Below are 20,973 nucleotides of genomic sequence, written 5' to 3' on the forward strand. Positions count from 1 at the left end.
ACAACAAAATTTGGTACCTTGGTATATTCGAATTCGTGTTGCCATCCTTTGTTCACGAGAAAGAGTGATCTTATAAAAAGATAATACATGAAATATTGTACCATTTATACCATGAAGGTGACAGCTCAACAAGACCTTCCATATTGAAATTGTACAAAGAAGAAGCCAACACTTTTTGGTGTAACACCATCTAGTCTTCCTGTAAGCATTTTCCATCTCTCTCTCTCTCTCTCTCTCTCTCTCTCCCTCTCTCTCTCTCTCTCTCTCTCCCTCTCTCTCTTTATCTCTCTCTCTCTCTCTCATATATATATATATATATATATATATATATATATATATATATATATATATATATATATATATATATATATATATATGAGTGATGAACCAAGACAGCTCAACAAAACTTCAATTTCCATGGAGAAATTATACAAGAAGCCAACACTCCTTGGCCAACCTAGTCCACCAACCTATATGCTATTGCATCATGAGCTATGCCCATCCAAACCCTAAAAACCAATTCCATTGCTACTTTCTTCATTAATTTTTCTTCTTTCATAGAAGTTTATTTCTATCATTCTTAATTTCATGGATTGATATTTAGATAATAGATAATAAGACTAATGATATATGGATGTTTGTTTGGAGAGCAGACCATTGAAGGATCTTATTGCAAAGGTGCCAAAGTATGATTCCATTGTGGCTTATGTAGCCTTTTATGATCATCTTCAAGCTTTGATTTTGTGTACTAGGGATGATGTGATTATATGAAGCTCATGTCTGCCAATGAATGGATGTTTACTTATGATAATGACAGGGGAAGTGTCTTTGTCCATTTCATTTCATGACGGAAACATTCACTCATCCCATTTGTAAATGAAATCTAAATGACCTTTAGAATCCGTTTGATAGTGATTTGAAGAAGCGTTTTTATCATTCAAGTGTTAGAAATGTTAGAAACGCTTTTTAGGATCATTCCCAAACGCATTCTTAATCTATTAAATAAGACAATGGGGTTATGTTCCAAGTGATTCTTGAAAACAATTTTATATTCTTTAGAATATAAAATAGTTTTTTTACTTAAAAATATATTCGACGAACTTTTGACTTAAAACCGTTTTTAAAGAATTTGTTTTTATATTAAAAAAAATAAAAAATTATTTTTTATATTTTAGTTTTTAAATAGTTTCTTGTTTCTATAAATAAATAGGAACCATCCTTAAAAACGTTTTCTAAAAACAATCTCGAAAAGAGGCAAAATTTGAATCATGTCAAAGAGGCAAAATTTTCATTAATATATAGTAATGAAAATCATAAATTAAATTTTTTTTAAATACCCATTTTAAAATATTGTCAAAAACCCTAAAAAATAATTTTTTTCATCCATCATAAATAGTAAGTAGCAATTTTTTTTTAAAAAAATGTTGGCAATATCAATTAGGATTAGGGTTTATCAATTAGGATTTTTCTCCCATCAACTTCAAAGGAAAAAGAAAAAGGGAAATTTTGAAAAAAGGGTGGCTTCTTGTATCATGAAAACCACAAGCAGCCAGGCAAAAAGAGAAAAAAACAATTAGCCAATGAAATACAATTGTCATCATCCTTAACCATGGTTAGAATAATGACCTCACCTTGAGTCAACTTAACCACCCTCCCCCCTCTCTCTCTAAACTCTAAAGCCCTTTCTATCTCTACATGAGTTGTATGTTAGCTGTCAAATAAAAAAATAAATTAAGTTTTTTTCCCAAATTAGTTTTTTATTTAATTTTTTATGAAAAGGGATTGTTTTTTTCTCAAATAAATTTATAAAAACCACTCACATATACCCTCTCCTTCTACTCTCTTTCTCGCCGGAGTTTCAGTTTCTCCGTTCAACCCCAACTCTTGTCCGGCCAATTCTTACTCGTCCCACCATTCTTTCCTTCAATTCTCACCAGAGTTTGCCCCTTTTCCACCAAAGTTCACTCCTTTTTCACCAAAGCTCACAACTTTTTCCCACCCAAGAAACCATTTTCCGCTCAAACAAACAGGATTTTCTCCTTTTTCTGGTTTATGGGATTTCGACATAGTTCCTAAAAAGAGACACTTGAGAGGGAACTAAGGTTTTCTCTGTATACACAAAAGGGTTTTTAGAGAGAGAAAACAGAGTGCAGTTTCACTGAGCCATTTTTGTTTGCTTTGAAGGAAATTTTTTATGTGTTTTGGTGAAGATTTTAGGGCCTAAAGCTTCAGATTATTTGTTTGGCAATGCAGAAAATATATTCTGGGTGAGTTTCTTCTCATCTTCAATTTTGAGAAATTTTTTTCTCGTATATGGCTTTGATTCTCAGAAATTCATTCTAAGGTTTGGATTATGTTGATGAGATTACCTTGAAGAACTATGCTTAATTGCTGAATATTTTTATGAATTTAGGTTGTAAATATATAAATATATCAGTGATTAATTAATTAATTAATTAATTAATTGACTGATTGATTAGGGGCTAGTTGTTAGATTGTGTATTCAATGGGTGGATTCATGCATGATTTAAATTTATGAAAAATGGGCCCACCAAAGTCATTTCTTTAATTCTTAGTTTTCAATCACATTCACCATTGATTATGATCATTTTAATATCATATATGCATTGCATACCCAAAATTTTCTATCCAATTCTACCCATTTACAATTATGTTAATGGAATCTAATGAAATTGATGTATTTGTTCATGAAAATGAGCTCATTTGGTCTGATTTGATTCCGGGTCATGGCATTGCAGTGAGTTTAGGTGTGTTATTGGTTTGATTATGTTAATCAAAGATTCGAAATGGCTGATTTCTTCATGAAAATGAGCTCATTTGGTGTGATTTGATTTTGGGTCATGGCAGTGCAGTGAGTTTAGATGTAGTAATCAAACAATTTGTTTGTGAAAATGAACTCATTTTATTTGGTTTGATTCTGGGTCATGGCATTGCATTGAGTTTAGGTGTATTATTGATTATTTGAATGAGGGCGATATGTTAGGGGAAAATGAGCTCATTTGGTGTGATTATGTGAATCAAAGGATCTGAAAATGCTCAGATTGTTCATGAAAATGAGCTCATTTGGTCCGATTTGATTCCAGGTCCTGGCAGTGCAGTGAGTTTTGGTGTATTAGCATGATCGTAATTTATATCAATCAAACTATTAGAAACACTAGATTTCTTCACGAAAATGAGCTCATTTTATGTGATTAGGTTTCGGGTCACAGCAATGCAGTAAGATTTGGTGTATTAGCATGCGATTGGAAAAATGATCTCATTTCATTTGATTGATCTCCGGCCATGATATCACAGCGAGTCTAGGTCTACTACTGTGATTATATCAATCAAAAGACTAGAAATGCTCGATTTATTCATGAAAATGAGCTCAATCCAAGTGATTCAATTTCGGGTCATGACAATGCAGTGAGTTTAGGTGTACCGTTCATGCATTGTGTAATTAGTAGGTGATCGGGTTTTTGATTAATTAATCAAGCTTGTGTCATTCGTAAAACCTACTTACAATACATTGTGATATTGTTTTTTAATCACGCAACCATATTAACATTTTTTAAGCTCATTTTTTATTGTTTCATCGGGTTGTTGATGAGGGGTTAGGCTCTGACTACGAACGGTGCATGTCTTTTTTCGGGATTTATTATACGATAAGAATTATCAATGTGTATATATTTTGTGCATGTTGTCATCTAGGGTTTATCGTATTTGATTATTATAAGTCATACCGTGAATCCTTCTTGACCGACACATGTTTCTTAATTAAGAAACTGATCTCATTGTAGTATCAACTATAATTGTTTTTAGGGCGTTTCCACACGGGCTGTATGCCAGAACTCATACCAGCAGCCCGTGAATGGTCGCTTGACTCTGAGGTGAGCGACCTGCATCATCTTGAAGCAGGCTTCAAACTTTCGACCTTAATCATATCTGTTTGTTTTTCCAGAAAATTTAGGACCAGAGTGATAAAGAATGGTTATGAATTTTCGGTTCTTTTAATGTGTTTCGGATGGCAGTAGCTTCCAAGAAGGAGGACCTTCAATGGTAGGCGAAGCCGTGTAGGCCCTGCTCTTGTATGTCCTTATTCTAGACCCTTGATTGCTGTGATTAAAGATCCCGATAAACCTAGAATAAATTAAAAAATTCCATCGTTTATTAAAGTAAGTTATAGATATCGTCGATCTGGTGTTTTTCATATGTCACGGTCGTTGTCTTCCCGGGCCACCTGCCAAAAACCCGATAAAAAAAAAAAAAAAAAAAAGTCTGAACCAAAGAAGTTCTTAAATATTATTTGTCATGCTGGTTATTTGGCTCTGAGGCAGGAATGAATTAGTATTATGGACAATTGACATATTGATTTTGTGTTGATTAGTTGTTTTATTAAGTTGATTTCTTGTTTTCTTTTTTACTAGTGAGAATAAGGGATAAGGAGCGAAAAATGGCAGAGCATAAACGGAGCCCCATCTCCGTCGACCAAGGTGGTCTCACTTCTCTTGCGCCGAAACGACAAAAGCCCGATTTAACCATTTCCACCAAGGTACCTTTTTTCTCTTTTCTCTCTTATCTTTAATAACTTGGATAGTATGAAGTTGGAATTAGCTTGATGATCCCAAGGCCTACTTCACTGTAAATACGAATGAACATGATCAAATGCCACCAAAAATTTCCATGAAACAACTGCTTTTTCAAGCAATTGAAGCCTTCCATTGTAGGATGGATATGTGGCCTGAATTGGCCATTGAGCATCGGGCACTAGACCAAATTCTCCTAAGCATGTTCTATTACCCTAATGCGGCTATTAGAGTATTAGTTCTGTTTGAGGTGGTTCGGTTTCTTCTATCATGTGATGTGTGCTTTGATGTATCTGTCTCTAATGCACTCTTTTGGCAAATAGGAAAGGAAAGAGAAGGTTGGCGAGCGCATTGCAGCTCTGCAACAGCTTGTTTCACCCTTTGGAAAGGTATGTACAGCAGATTAATCTCTTCCTAAATTCATCAGTATTTCCCGTGTTTGTGTTTATTCTTCTTCACGGTGTATATCCGTGGATGTTGCTGCTCATTCACACGCTTCTCAGATGTTTGCATTGTTAAACTTGATTCTGATTCTGAAGCCTTTTTTGGGAGTTCACTGCAGACAGATACAGCTTCGGTTCTTCTAGAGGCGATGGAGTACATAAGATTCCTTCAGGAGCAAGTTAAGGTCAGACTTTCTGTCACTATCACCCCCCCTTCAAAATTGCCCATTGTTTGAATCACCATACCAAGAGGAATCATATTTTCTGGTTGATTAAGAGGTCTGCTAATTAGGATCTTGTAGTAGGTCCCTTCATCCACAATTTGTAGAGTGGTTCGACTTAGACCTATCTACCTGCCATAAATCTAAACCGAAATTTTCAACAACGCTTTCAAAACGCTGTTTCTCAACCTCCCTGAATAGGTTGTTGCTCGACATACAGCAGCGGTGCTCGGAGTCTATTGACCAACACCCGACTGCGATTGCATCCTCAACATTCATGTGTGAATGTTTCTGCAACACTATTGACTTTTTTGTGTTGAATGTTTTGCCAACAACAGGGAATTTATCATCTTTTGGATACTTTGCCACTAGTTTTTTTGACTTTATCCTCACTGCTCTGCCTTTTTTTTCTTTTGGGGGTGGGTTTAGGTGTTGAGCGCTCCATACCTTCAGAGTACAACAACAGCTAAGATGCAGGTAAGCATGAGCTGGACCGAAATAATACTATGTGCTACAATGAATTCATGATTTTGGTTGTGGAAAAACGGGGTCGAACAAACTTTATTTTATCATTAACGCTTCTGATGTGATGTTTCTAAATAGTAACAAGTTGGACCCTGAAAGAGATCGGAAGCTTCCGTGCTTTATCTGATTGAGTATGATTGTTTTAGAGATGAAAGCTAAATGGGTGACGCTTTTTCTTTTTCAGGAGTTAGAGCGATACAGTTTAAGGAGCAGAGGTTTATGTCTTGTACCGATTTCGTACACTGTTGGGGTGGCTCGAAGCAACGGTGCAGATATCTGGGCACCCATCAAGACCGATTCCTCCCCCAAGTTCTAGATTGCTGCACTGCAGCCTCATTGAAGCTAACCCCTCTGCTCAGCAACAAAAAAAAGGTTTGGTAGTAACAGGATATGATATATGGTGGTGTAAAGGGTACCCAACATCGGGTTTTTTCCTTCATCTAGGGCAGAATACATTTTTGTCAGGCTGATGCAAATCTGTAAGAGAAATGATGTCTAGCATGATGCGTTTACCTGGATGCCTGCTACATTGGAACAGTTGGAAGAACTGCAGTCGGTCTGGGTTTTTGAACTGGTGATGGGTAGAGTCCTGTATGATAAGGTGTGTAATCTGATATCGAGAAAATGTATATTGATAAACATGAGATATGTATCAATTCTAACAATGAGTTAATGAAATATGTGGGGGGCAATTATCATGATTTATAATGCAGTTCTGTTTAGTTCTTTGACATGTCCAGATGACTCAAAAAAATCTAACCACAGATATATTAAAGATCTCAAAAAGCATATAAGTTTGTTCTTGAAAGCTCTCAAAAAATCTAAGTATAGATATGTTAAAAGTTCTCAGAAGGCATATGTGTTTGTTCTTGAAAGCCCTGGCTTACCAATTTTTGGATGAAAAAGAAAAGAAAATGATAATGGATGTTCATTTTTACTGTCTATTTCTTCATAATTAAGATGCAGGAGGAGGCGACCAAATTGGTTATTTGCTGAACTGCCTGGTTAGATTGCTGATGAAGCAGGCTTGACCTTCTCTCTCAGGAATTGCAGTATATGTTCACGTTTCCAATTGTCAATCCTGAAAATAAAGGCAGAAAATAAGAATGCCATAGTGAATATAATGATGCAAAACCCTTTTCCCATTCAAATATATATTTTCCCATAAAGGTACCTAAAAAAAATATATTTCAACTGGTTAGAAATTTGGGGTTTGTTTAGAAATGTTTTTAAAAACCGGTCTCAAAAAACAGTTTTTAAAGGATTCTCAATTGTTTTTAGAAACAAAATTTGGTTTAAAAACTCGAATATGAAAAACAATTTTCTAGACATCTTCTAAGATACTGCATAGTTATTTACAATATAAAAACTTTCAAAACACTTTTTATATTTACAATTGTTACTCTGAGCACTCTACAAAAAATATTTAAAAATCTAAAATTTATTTTAAAAAATAACTAGTTTTCAGAACAAATTCTCAAAATATTGTTTTCTGTTAGAAGTTTGCTAATCATGTTTTCTGAGTACAATAGAAAACTGTCTTCAAGATCAGTTTTCAAACAGGACCTTTAGATATAGCGTTGTTGCTTGTTTTTAGCTTGAATAACATGCATCTCAATCTCATATTTGATTGGATATCAGTAGCCATCTGACCCATCTGGGATATATAAGGTTCAGTCGGCTACCAATGCCTGATCATGGCGTTGGCCGACACTTGTTTATCAAGAGTTGAGATTAAAGAAACAAAGATGCAGGTGTTGGCCATCATCACCCACAGTGAGGCAAGCAGTTTAAACTAATGAAAAGAGGCTCACCTTATGGTTTCCTTGTGTTGGCCATCATCATCCAACATGATCAATTTTGGGGGAGAATTGAATAGGTACTGGACTTTGACAGAAGGGAATTTATCCTTCTCTTCTTCAATAAAACCAACAACTTCGGGATAGAAAACCAGTTTCCTCATGCACACCTCCAGTATTGCACCGGAATAGGTAATCTGCAGTAGCACATCAGAGTTATAGATAAAGCACTCCAGTCTACAAATAGAACAAGGTTAGTACAATGAAATCAACTAAAATACCATGAGAATAGCAAACCAACCATGTAAAAGCTATGCATTTACAGTTTACAAATAATGAATTGTCTGTTTCTGATGAAAAAGAAACTGACATGTTAATTGAAAATGATCAGAACCCGGATGGTGTTTTTCATGTGGGTTAAAATCAGCTCAACCAATTGCATGAAAATGCATTTTCTTTGTAGATAATGGTTCTGCAACCCTTCAAACTAATGGAGAATAGCTTTCATTTGTACCCTTTCAGAAGTCCTTTTCTAAGAATAGGTTGGATTATACACAGCTCAATTCACCTTGTCATTTGCTAATTCTTCAAAAACATATGCTATGGTTATTGCTGTTAGGGGTGGCAGTTTTTAACATAACCTGGAATACAACTCAAAAACAGCATGAAGTTAGCAGGTTTGTTTGAGATACTTGTGTCCTCTTTTGTAATTGTCCCAACCAGCATAACATGTTTATTAAATGGGTTATGTGCAGGACGCTTCACCCCATTTTGATACATTTGACTATCATCCTCAATCACTACTTTGAAAGAGAGAACAAATTCTAAGCATGAAACATCATCCATACCTTGCTCATGGAATCATCAGAATCCTCTGTGCAACACTTCAAACAATCAGATACTAACACTGCAGATGAAAATAAACGGAGTTAGCATAATCTAAAAAACCATACTGAGAATCATGAATGTAGGCATCATACATGTTTATGACCATGCTAGCAAACTCCAGTTTAACACAAATCTCTCTCTCTCTCTCTCTCTCTCTCTCTCTCTCTCTCTATATATATATATATATATATATATATATATGTAAGTATGTATGTATGTATGTATGTATGTACATGATGAAAAGTAGCAGAAGATGCCGAAGCGGTAGAAGAACACTAAACAGGTGTACCTTGAGTACATTGGCAGTATACATATGTATAGGATATGAAAGTAGTAGAAGATAAGAAAGTATTAGAATAACACCAAACAGAGTGTAACTTAAGTCCATTGGTGGTATACAGGTCACAGAGAAAACCAACCATAACCCCATAAGCCTGGGACCCACCCATGTTATCAATAAAATCTAGGGAAAATCTCCTATCTGCAGTGAGTCCACCATCTACTCATGTGATGATGGATGACTTCAAAAGTACATCCAGCAGCTTCATTGCCAGAAAAGTCCTTTTATTTTGGCCCTTGCAAATGTACTAATCTATGGAGAACAACACTATCCTCACACATCATTTTTTTCCCTCTGTGTAAATGACTGTAACAATTTGACAACAGTTCCCTGTTTGATCTTGGCAGAATACATACGACAGCCAACAGAACAAAAAATAAATTGACCAGCCATTTGGCAGTGCACTTTAAGGTAGTTAACATTTGGCTCATCCCCTTTATCATCACCATTTCAAGAGGACCTTCTCCCTTCTCATCAGTTGACCAATAATTAAGACCCTTTCCCAAGCTGTCACTTCATGGAAAACACCAATCTTGTAGGAGCTGACAACCCCCAATCCCCTTTACTTGAAACTTAGAATCTTCACCATGAAATATATCGAACATAGCCCCAAACAATGTTTGACTTGGAACTCTGCATCATTGGTTATTTTCCGGCTTATCACATCTAATCCTTCAATCCTGACCTCCACCTATGAATGTGATCCAAAAGGAGTCTACCATCCTGATAACTCAAAATGGTCCCACTATGAAAGACTTTACAATTTTTTCGACCCCAATCAGTGGGAAAAATACTCCCTTCTTTTTATATATGCATTAGGTATTGCTGTAGAATCAGGGTAGTTATTCCAAGAATTACTAGTTTCTAATTAATAATACTACATCTTCTTCATATTTTCTCCTGATTTTTCTAATTCATAGCAATTCCTTTGCTTGTACCTTGTGCATTGAAAAATTTGTGATAGGATCCCATTCAACTTGGTAAAGTGCTCAAAATTTTTTTTGGATGAGCACGAATCAAAACAGAGGCCACCCCACACATGCAAGCACAGCCAAACCTTAAAAAAAGGGTAAAAAAAAAATGCTCACCCCCCTTAGCAAACTTTCCATGCCAAACCAAAAGCAGATGTATGGTCTTTTCTAGTAGGACCTACATTTCTCCAAATATGTGAAAACCATCACTACTAAATCTTGGGCAGTGGTGCAGTGAGTCAAATGGTGCTTGGCAGTCTCCTCATCACTTCCACATAGAATACCAATTTGTTAGGATAAATTTCCTCCTCCCAAAAATTACAGCCACTCTCAAGAATGCTGGGACTTAAATCTATCTCCCTATAGCCTTTTAATAGCTGCCTGGAACTTGGCTGAGAACCATCTTTAATAAGCTTCCAACTGATTTCATATGCCCTCTCAAGTCTCAATCTAACAGTTTCTTAAATGTAGTAAAAAATGAATTAACCTCTCCAGCTCCCAACCATTAAAATCCCAAGTGAACTACGGGCTCCAATGGACCTTGTTTGTGCAAACCATATAGACTGAAAATGTGACTTCTCAGCTAACCACTATATTTGGATCTGGCGTCTTGCCAAAATCTCAGCCTCTAATAAACTTCAGAAAGTCCCTCTCCCCTTTTTACATACTTTCCCATAAAACTTTTCCGCACAGGTCCCTTACATTTCCTGAACACCATCCTCCAACAGTTTCCCTACGCTTTCCCAGCTCAATCTTCCTGCTTCTCATTTCCACCATCAAGCTCTACAATCGTTTATAGGGCATTGTTTAACATCTTTAAACTTCTTATGCTTAGTGTGGTTACTCTCAGGAGAACCCATCCAGGTCAATTTTAATACAGTGGTATGTATACAAGCTGTATCTTGCCATGTTTCAACAAGTTTAATCTATAAAATGAAAGATTTGGTTTTCCACATGATTCAGATCATGTTGCACATTTAGGAGGGGATGCTATTTCATTTACCCTCTGTTTGGCTAATGAGAAATAAGCAAGAAACAAAGCAAATCAAAACCACCAACCATCAAATTTGCAAAAACGGACAAAACAAAAACACCCAACTAAACTTAAATCCAACCATTTAGCTAAATTTGAGTTGGAATTCGACTTCTTCTCCTTTCTCCGTTTTCTCGGCAACCAAACAGCACTACCATACCAACACAACCACACTATTAGTACACATGCACTTCCCAGATTCAATTTCACCCTCATTAACACCGCCAAAAAAAAAAAAAAATGTAACCTGCCATCTCCAGTGTGTATCTAAAACTAAAAAATAAAAATAAAAAATCCCTATAAACTCAATAAACCCTAATCATATATCCGAAAATTATTTCCAGAAATTCCAAAATGAAGAGAAAATGTTTTTAGTGAAAGAGATAGAGGGTACTAGCCTTGGTCTTTGACATACTCGGCGAAGGTATTGCAGTCGGAGCAGAGAGCGAGACCAGAAAACCCCAGATTCTCGCATTCCTTGGAACTCAAAACTTCTCTTGATGATGACGCCAATGGTACCACTACCAGAAAACACATCCACATCCACATCCACATCCACATCCACGACAACAAGGTTCCGTACATCTTCCCCGCCATCTCTTTCCCCCTCTCGCTCTCTCTCTACAACTCTCCCCCTCCAAAAGAATCCGTAGAGATGACTATGATGAAGACTCAGAGGCGCATGTTAATATGGAGTCGGGCCGGGTTGGGTTCGGACTCGGCACTGGGCCAATCAAAGGCCCAAGTATCTTAATTGGGAAAAATCACTTTATAAATGGAAAAAATTACATGAGACATTGTCCACGTCATCTATTAATATCCCAAAATTCAGAATATCATTAGTGACAGAATTCGATCTTAAGACCATGTGTCACTTATTGGAACTACAATTCCTAGTGTTCCTCAGTAACCTTGGTGGTTTAATTCCTATCAATGTTTTGAAAAAAAAATATATTAATCATTTAAAAAAAAAAACATTGATAAGGATTCAAACTAAAACTCACTAGTTGAGAATTACAATAATTGATTTTCCTTAATCACCTTCTTCATTTTTAGTTCAAACCCTAAATCGATTCTTTACTTCTCATCCATGATTGACTCAAACCCTAGATTGATTCAAGATACCCTCCTTTTGTCCTTCGAAGATAAAAAAAAATAAAGTAGCCCTTTTTGCTATTTGAAGACTATGATTCATGGAGATAATTTTTCAAACTTGCATAGATTATTTGAAGATTTTGGAATAGATATGGTGAAACTAGATGTATGATATCTCAATTTTGTAAAACTAAGGCTTATGATATGATTTTTAACGATTTTTTTAATTTTTGTCTTTGTTGTTAAAGAAACTTCTTGTTCGTCATTTGCTACATTCTCATTTAACATTAGATTAAAAAATCAAAGGTGTTTATATGGGAAGAGAGTTATGGCTAAAACAAGCCAAATCCAAATAAATTTAAATATGTCTTTTTTCACTTCTTCAACAAAAAATTGCAATTTCTTTAAGTGGTGAGAGTATAATTAAAGCTTCCCTTTGTAGTTGGAAGAGAATATCAACCTAAAAGGTTCATTTATTAATGTTGTTAAGATAAGAGAAATCTAAAACCATTATGTGTTATCTTCATAGCAAATTCTAGTTTTCAAGAGCTAAAAGATATGAAAAAAGTTTTTTTGGTTAGTATATTCATGGATTATTTGAAATTGTCTTATGATGATTTCTACATTCATCCTACACATATGCTCTTATTTGATCGAACTTAATGTGTTGATTGGATCAACCTCGATGAGTGGTGGGCAGAGAAGGGTACTACAAAGGTTTGCCCATGTCTTTGGTCCTTCCTGGTTCTCCTTGGTGTAGATGGTTGTCCTACTACCCTTGTTGATGACCCTATTGCTAATGATAGTTGATATTGATGATAGTGATGAAGAAAAGCCCCACTATCCCTGTTGATGCCCTTGTTCTAATGATACCCTATCTAATATTGATGATAATGATGAATTTGAGTTGAACCCTTATTCATTGTTTAACGATATGAAATTTGCTATTGATAAATGGTCATCCTTTATGGTGTAATTCCCTCATACCCCTCCTTAATGTGATACACATCCTTGTATTTTCATGACAAAATTTATATCAATGAATGAAACATTTACCATAACTTTATGTTTAGTTTTTATTTCTCCATCGACACCTCTTTTCATCCACTATGCCAACCAAGGCTCCAGAACATGAAGACTATGATCACTAGATACCAATAATTTGATTAGAATATGAAAAACAATAATTATAATATGAATAATGTGATCATAATTTTAATGTATATCAACTTAATAAAATGACATAAGTAAATTAAGTATGTTTGGTAAAATAACTTAATGATTTAACTTAAAAGTCAAAAACATTTTTAAGTAATAAGTAAAAACAATTAGTTTATTCTTCAATCCATATGTTCATTTACCTTTTTACCCTCATTCGCCATATCTACTTCCACAATCTCCTTTATTACTCTACGACCTCCATTGTTACTCAACATTCTTTGCCACAATTATAATTTATGAGAATAAATATATTAATTTAATAATTAAAAAAAATTTAAGTTAATTTTATCAAATTATCTAATTTATTTAAAATAAGAATTAAATAATAAATTTTAAATTAATAACTTTAACATAATTTAATTTAAAATCAACTTAAGTTATTATATAATAACTATTAAATTTTATCAAACACTATAAAATATGAGTAATGTGATCATAAAATTGTTCACAATATTAAGTATTTTTCTAAACAAGCTTCATACCAATTATGAAATCAAATATTTTCTTTCAACTTGTTACACCATGCCAAAAGTGCAAACAAGTTAACATTTTCAACGGTCACAAACGAAACATATTGAGAACATCATATTCATAGTAGACATTTGTCCAATATAGCCCCTAAGAATCAAAGGCTAAAAGTGCCAAAATATCTATACCTCATACCTTCCTCAAAGTATATTTTTAGATAACAATTGTACAAAAAATAAGTGAAAGATTACAACAGCTTTCACACCACTGGTTCTCCTCTGATGGGGAGATAGGGTGGAATTACATTTTTGAGCATAAAGATCGACGTTCATAACTGATTCAACCACAAGAAAGAACCGAAACGAAACTCAGTCACTCTACACATATAATATAGATCAACAAAAGGAACAGGGAAAATGGTAGCCGAAATTTCACTGGAAAAGTTATAGAGCATCTTGTAATACAGGGGAGGAAGAGGATGGGGCATCCTCGATCTCACCACCGGAAGTCTTTGACTTGATGTATGAGCGAGCCACCTCCAGCATCGTCTCCACCTCTTTCTTGTACTGCATTTCATGAACGGAAACAATTGAGACATGTTTTAAAACAGGTAAGTAGAGTTTGAGGGGGGAATTGCAAACCTCATTGATTGCACCCGATCTGATTTTGGATTGCATCACACACCATTTCTTAAAATGTGCACCTGTAAAAATTGCAGAAGTCCAAACAAGTCTCTTAAATTAAAAAAACAAGAAGACTAGATTGAAATTCTTGGCTAGACGATTTGACCTAATGCTATGTTTGAATTATTCAGGAACAGGACTTCAGAGAATTATAAACTATATGATTAAAAGCATCTGATGACACCTGATTGAGGAGCATTTAATATTGAGTACTACTACAAATGTTCATCCCCGACTGTTACAAACATGGAAAAAGCAATGATGAATGGAGCTGAAGATGAAATATGGTAAAAGCCCATCAGAAACTTACCAGCTTTTATTTCCATTGTACACGAGGATTCAGAATTGGTCTCCAATCTCCACTTGCAGTGAACCTGATGCAGCCCCAAAATTAAGAATGTAGAGAGAATGAGGTGAAAAGTGCATTAATAACAATAATTGTCATCCTTTGTTTGAGAGACCAAACCCTGTTATGCTAACAAAGAATATCCAGAAAAACCCATGCCTAATTTCATCCTTAACATTGAGATTTAGCCATCAAACTGTGCAGCGTCCAAAATATTGTAAATTGCATACCTCAAAATGGGACCCGAATGGAACATCATGAGCTTGTTGCACAGTCTCAAATACCTAAAACAAGAGGATATAATCATCACCAGAATTGGAAAGAAAGAGCGAGGACACAACTAGGAAAACCAGTAAGAAAAAGGTTGTTATTATGAAAAAATATAGAGAATAATGATGAAAAAGGTTGTCCGCACCAAAACTTTCTTATCTGGGGACAGAACAGCATGCTGATACTCTGTCATGGCTGTGTCTGGGGGGCACATGGGACTGGTACACAGGGATCTGAATGTTATCTCTCGCACTTGGCCATCATATTCATCTGTGGCATGCCACTGTCCCACCTAAAATAACACCAAACAATAAGTGCAAAAATTTTAGTTTACCACAATAAGCAGTTCATAAGAGCTATTGTCTTTCCTTGTGCAGAGAATTTTGAAGTGCCGCTAGAGTTTTGACATACATAGACCAATAGCCTGCATGTACATAGGGCTGAACATTGGATTGAATGGTCCAACCCACACCAACCAACTCAGTCAGCCCAAAATGCCGTAGCCAAGCTCTATCTTGTCAGAATCCCAGGCTCCATACGTATCTGAACATAAGTTCTCTACTGTCCAACTGGCTAGTGATGGCTAACCCTTGGATGCACATTGAAGGTTGGGTTTACGTATACCAATTCATATTTTATGATAAGTTGAAGTAATTTGATGACCCGGCTTGCTTATGTGAAGCAACAACTATACCACTAAAAAGGCGGAGGCATTAATCTGTGTGTTTCTCACTTGATCTCAACTACTAGCCTTTTTTCCTTCAATGTGGGGCAGGCCACTACTCATTTCCACATCAACTGGTTTCCCTTATAATTTATATTTTCTGCTTTTTCTAGTGAGATAGGACACTATTCATGAAGACTTTAAGTTGGGATAGGCTCAGTAACACTTTGCTTAGTTAGACACTAGATCAATTATCTAGTAAGCCAATCTAGGCTTCTAACCAGAAGAGCTACCCACAACTCTTCAAAGTCCTCTCCTACACACTGGAGACCCAGGAGATAATACTTAGTTGACACTCTCCACCTTCCTGCACATGTCAATCCCTCCATGATGCCCCATGGTCTCTAAACATCTCATCAATCCTCATCTGTCCAGGATTACCTAAAGAACAACCATCATCACATTTTCTCTACTAAAAAAATAGTTAGCACACAGCCTTTTAAAACGACAGTTCTGCATTAGCCCTTTTTTTCCTAGTTTTATTAGTTTGCTAGAATGTTCTACAGATGTCTATATTTTCATGTTTAAGCCTCAGACATCATTTTTCCTTTGCTAATCCTATTGTTCATGTCACAGGGATCGCAGCTTCATCCTAACACCAATATGCTTCAACACTAGCCTCAAGGTTAGGCTCAAGAAACGATTCAGTGGCTTAACCTATTCAAGCTTAAAGAATTATACCACAATGGTAAGTGCATACTCATGCTGAAGACAAATTTTATTGATCAAAATATTTTATTGCAGTGTAAAAATCTGAAAATCAAGATCACCAAACTTTATACTTACAACAAGATTAGCATCCTTTCGTGCTAGACGATACTCATTTATATAATTTGAATCATCATGCAACAATATATTGAAGAACTGCTCAGCTGTACAAGGGAAAGCATCCTGAAAGAAAGTTTAATGGATTATATTAAAATACAACAAGAATGAACCAAGCCATTAGAGGTAGAGATAAGAGGAAAAGGAAATACATTATATATACTACTTAGAGCTTCTTCTTTGACAAAGGGTTGGAACTCTATGGCTGTAGGCAAGCTATCTTCAGAAATCTTTGCCTGGCTTCTACCTTTGATAGAGCTGCTATGTGCACGCAGTTCCGACTCTGCGTTCTCCTATAATTTTTTATAGAAAGGATACATATAGCCCGATATAAGATAAGATCAAGTGAAGGAAAAGGACAATGATTTCAAGAAATTATCAAGCATTTTACAGATAACTATAATAGTTGTGAAGCAATCACAATCCACAATGTTCTTTGCCTACCTTCAAAAATTAACAATCACATTCATATTGTTTGAAATCGAAGTTCTAGGGAGTAAAGTGCTGCTATGCCTGTAGATTAGGGATATTTGATCATTTGTCCCATTGTAATATGAGAATCACCTTTAATTGTTTCAGTATTCCTTTTGTCGGTTCTCCTGCTTTTGCATGATACAGTAGATTTCAAAGTCGGATCCAGTACAAAATTAATATTCCATCAAAGCTATAGTTGATGTTCTTCAACCTCTGCATTGTTAAATATCTGAGCCTAATGCTAGAGAGCCAAATTTTAGCAGATGCTGCCGGCAGTGGTTGGAATCATTGGATCCTCTTTAGTTTCTATCTCCATTTACCACATCTACTCAGCCATCTTCTTTTAAACTTAATGCACAGATGGCTCAATTATAGCACATTGTCACAGCCTTGGTTTTTCCCAAGCAAACAGTGTAGCACTTAGCTAGCCACAAGCATGCTTGCACTGCTAAGTTAGCTTTCATGCAACTGAAAATAAAAAAACGAGCAAGGAAGAGAGAAAGCTCTAGTTTGACAGACTGAAATGCATGGAACAACAAAAGCTTTGCAAGACTTTTGGAAGTTCTCAAATGCAAAGTCTTCTTGAAAATACAAGTTCAAGCCATGAGATTTCAACGCCAAAAAGGCCGCATAGGATAATTTCATTGCTTTCCCAAGAGATATGTAGACTTGATATATTTAGTTTTTGAAATTTTTGTCTCAAACCTGGTTGAACATAATTAGTCCAATGAATTTTTAGGTCTCTTTGAAATTCTTACTGAACCAAACCTCTAACACACACTTCCGATCACTTAAATAGCAATGGAAGATAGAGAAAGAATACACGATGAAGCACAAGGAATGAACCTTCTTTTCTGCTTCTAACATTGTATGGAAGTTCTTTGCAAAGCGCTGTAAAGTTCTTAATGCATGATTTCTGTTCCAAAATGATGCAAATTTATATCTGACCCTACCTGAAAATGAAACAGGAAAATAAAAGTCATATAAACTCCTTTTTCAGAATAAAAAAGGAAATCACTCTTAGGGGATGGGTATTTACTAAGGATGGTCAACTGACCAACCATTCAGCCAATGTCAAAAAATCAAAATTATAAACACAATCCTGAGACAAACATACACATGAAACAAAAACCTGTGCCATTGGATGCACTTATATGCCTACAGTAATAAGCATTTTTTTATTTTTGTTGATATGCAAAAAGAAAAAAAAAAAAATTGATTACAGTGGCTATAATTTTGGATACATTAACACAAAACATAGGCACAAAAATTTGAAAAGCATCCTCGTGATGCATAATGGAAATACATTCTTTGCCTAATAACTAATGTTGATACCTTCGTCATATAGACAACAAAACTAGTGGAGACAAAAAAAAAAAATTAATAATTCAATTTATTTGTCATAGATTTTGTGCATTCTTGTACAAATTATTTCTCTTAAACCATCCAATTTTCAAGCTGACTGATTTAATCATTACTATCAAGGACTAATTCTAAGGAGTGAACAAGCTATTTCCAGTTATCATAAAGCTCCACTACATACAATCAGCATCAATAAGGAACCAAATATTTTCACAGAATATTTCTGGTGTTCTACCAAGTCAAAGACCCGATGGATAATTGAGATCTGAAACATACATAAGCATGCGCTAGGGAGACTAAATAAGTTGTGACCATCAATTCAATCTTGAAATAAAGATGCTAGATGTATAAATGCAAAAGTATTTAAAAGATTTAGAATCAATAAAGCAATGGTATTTATAAACAATGTAAATCTTACATGCAATCAACATTCTAACCGGAAGGCACTTTTTTCAGAATCTTCACGCAACTGAAATCTACTGAGTGAATCTTATGATATGATTTCATTATTATTTACAGGCTGAAATAAACAAATGTGGAAATTAGGTACAGGGTTTACCATTATAAGGAAAATGACTCTTGGGAAGTACATCCATTATAATCCTTTTCGAATGATGAACTCTTAACGTACAAAAGAACCCACTCATATAAATGATACATTATAAACCATGAATGTGTTATTTCAGAAAAATAATCAAATGACTACTTTAGGAAAAATAATATTTGTTGAAATAAACATCTAATTTTCAATAGGTTATGTTAAACATGGCTCAGACACGAACAACTTGAAAGATCTAATACACATTTTCCAGTCGGTACCACACGTCTAACTTACAACAATTCTGAGATAATAGTCCACACCCCCTATGACACCCCTAGAAGGAGAGTCTTTTTTCTTTTTCTACTAACATTTGTTTGATTCTTTCTAAATTATTTGATTACATGTGGGATCTTTTTATTTTTTTATTTTTTCAAACATATGCCTCAGAAGTTACCAAAGTATCCTAAACAAGTTGTTAACAAACATGCTAGCAGGGATATAATGTATATGATTTATGTTGCTCTGAAAACTCATCGATTTTTTCATCCAATACTTTTTCCCTTGTGCATGTCTCTCCAGCAATCTCAAACATCCAGTCCAGAAGCTCACAAGACTTGATTTTTTTTATTTTTTTTAATTTAATCAGAAACAAAAGATGTATTTATTATGATAAAAAAGAACATGAGAAGGATGAGGAGTCCTCCCCACATGAGTTTGATTCAATTGTTCTTATATATAACTAACAAAGTGAGGAGCAAGGATCAAAATGTTGCCAAAAAATGGCAAAAAAACAGGGAAATATCGGCAAATCAGTGCCTCTTGATATGGTATATACCATGAAAAGACCATTGGGCTGAAAATCACTGCCTTTTTTCCAAATTTATTGGAATTTTTTGTTTTCCCCCCATTATATCGGGGCTTTTGGCGATTTTATCACCATTTTCATGACATTTTCAGTGATTTTGACTGGTCAATGCAAGGTCAGCTGGGTCAACTTCTTGAAATAAAAAAGGGGAACAGACTGGGACTCAAACCCACACCTTCAATTTGAAATGGTGGGCAGCCAACCGTTAGGGCAACTTTGCCCTTAACAACACATGTACATAAATTATGACTGATCAACACAAGGTAAGCTGGGTCAACGTAAAATAAAAAAAAGGGAATAGATTGGGACTCAAACCCACAACTCCAATGTGAAATGGTAGGCAACCAACCATTAGGGCAACTTTGCCCTTGATGTTGATATGTACATAAATTATATATATATATATATATATATACACGCCTTATATCTCTCTCCTAAACTTTTTAATATACCTATAAGAAAACAAAATATTAAAATAAAATTTTATTAAATAAATTAATTTTAATTATCTTATTTTCTAATTCCATTTAATAGATCATTAAAAATATAAAAACCATCGTAACAATCTTCTTAATGAACCTTTCTATATATCTTTTGTATAATAATTAAATACAAGAGAAATATGAAGTAATAAATCAAATTACAAATACTTTTAAACAAAAAAATTATATATATATATATATATATATTATTAATTCTTTTATATCTTAAATACATCCAAACTAGATAGATCATCATTTTAGTGTTAAACATATTTTCAAGTTCTACATATTATTATTACATGTCATAAAAGTTATCATACATGTATTGTTCTTTTTCAATAAAACTACTTTAGAATATGTATTATTACTTATTTTATCATTTACTAGAGTTTTTTTCAACATTCTATGAGACCGATATTTTTTTCCTGATTTCTGTCTGATATCCACCAATATTTCTATATTCTCCCATATTTTAATCCTTAGTATTAAAGAGATACAAACTATTGACATCCCATACAAGACCCTCCCATCTATTTTTGGTCAAATGATGAATGTCCCTTTCATGCCTTTATTCACTTTTATTTTGTTTTGTTTGTTTGTTTGTTTGATTGATTTTTTTTTTTTTAATTTTTTAATTTTTGATACATAACAGAACTTACACCAAGGGGGAGGTAACCCATAAATACAAGGACACTCAAACTGTGCCTAGCATGATATTACAAGGAATGACAAGGCCTTTGATGCCTTAATGAAACTGTTATTTGCAACTAAAAACAATCAAATTTATATTGTTTCGACCAATATATCAACA

General features: G+C 34.7%; 3 protein-coding genes across 4 annotated transcripts in view; 1 reads left to right on the top strand and 2 right to left on the bottom strand.

Annotated features, from left to right (window-relative positions):
- Window positions 1–1,828: 1,828 nt before the first annotated feature.
- LOC117914624 (transcription factor bHLH153) lies at window positions 1,829–6,483 on the top strand. 2 transcript variants are annotated; one of them, XM_034830032.1, is made up of 6 exons: window positions 1,829–2,267; window positions 4,428–4,552; window positions 4,910–4,975; window positions 5,149–5,214; window positions 5,680–5,727; window positions 5,960–6,483. In XM_034830032.1, the coding sequence occupies exons 2-6, from the start codon at window positions 4,454–4,456 to the stop codon at window positions 6,089–6,091; spliced, it is 411 nt and encodes a 136-aa protein (XP_034685923.1). In that variant the 5' UTR covers window positions 1,829–2,267; window positions 4,428–4,453; the 3' UTR covers window positions 6,092–6,483. The 2 variants fall into 2 exon arrangements, with proteins under 2 accessions (XP_034685923.1, XP_034685924.1); XM_034830033.1 differs by lacking the exon at window positions 1,829–2,267 and adding an exon at window positions 2,542–4,059.
- A 37-nt stretch (window positions 6,484–6,520) lies between these two features.
- Window positions 6,521–11,458, bottom strand: LOC117914623 (selenoprotein F). Its single transcript, XM_034830031.1, has 4 exons — window positions 11,205–11,458; window positions 8,423–8,481; window positions 7,590–7,771; window positions 6,521–6,856 (listed from the first exon to the last, which is right to left on the bottom strand). Exons 1-4 carry the CDS (start codon window positions 11,401–11,403, stop codon window positions 6,781–6,783), a joined length of 516 nt encoding a protein of 171 aa, XP_034685922.1. The 5' UTR covers window positions 11,404–11,458; the 3' UTR covers window positions 6,521–6,780.
- Window positions 11,459–13,680: 2,222 nt separating this feature from the next.
- Window positions 13,681–20,973, bottom strand: part of LOC117914351 (BAG-associated GRAM protein 1) — a 39,070-nt gene continuing 31,777 nt past the window's right edge. Inside the window, 8 exon segments of the mRNA XM_034829655.1 lie at window positions 13,681–14,156; window positions 14,232–14,293; window positions 14,584–14,647; window positions 14,850–14,903; window positions 15,035–15,181; window positions 16,400–16,504; window positions 16,591–16,731; window positions 17,759–17,865. Of these exon segments, the coding sequence (XP_034685546.1) occupies window positions 14,034–14,156; window positions 14,232–14,293; window positions 14,584–14,647; window positions 14,850–14,903; window positions 15,035–15,181; window positions 16,400–16,504; window positions 16,591–16,731; window positions 17,759–17,865 (803 nt within the window). The 3' untranslated portion in view covers window positions 13,681–14,033.

This window comes from Vitis riparia, chromosome 5 (assembly GCF_004353265.1).
Source record: "Vitis riparia cultivar Riparia Gloire de Montpellier isolate 1030 chromosome 5, EGFV_Vit.rip_1.0, whole genome shotgun sequence".
NCBI lineage: Eukaryota > Viridiplantae > Streptophyta > Magnoliopsida > Vitales > Vitaceae > Vitis > Vitis riparia.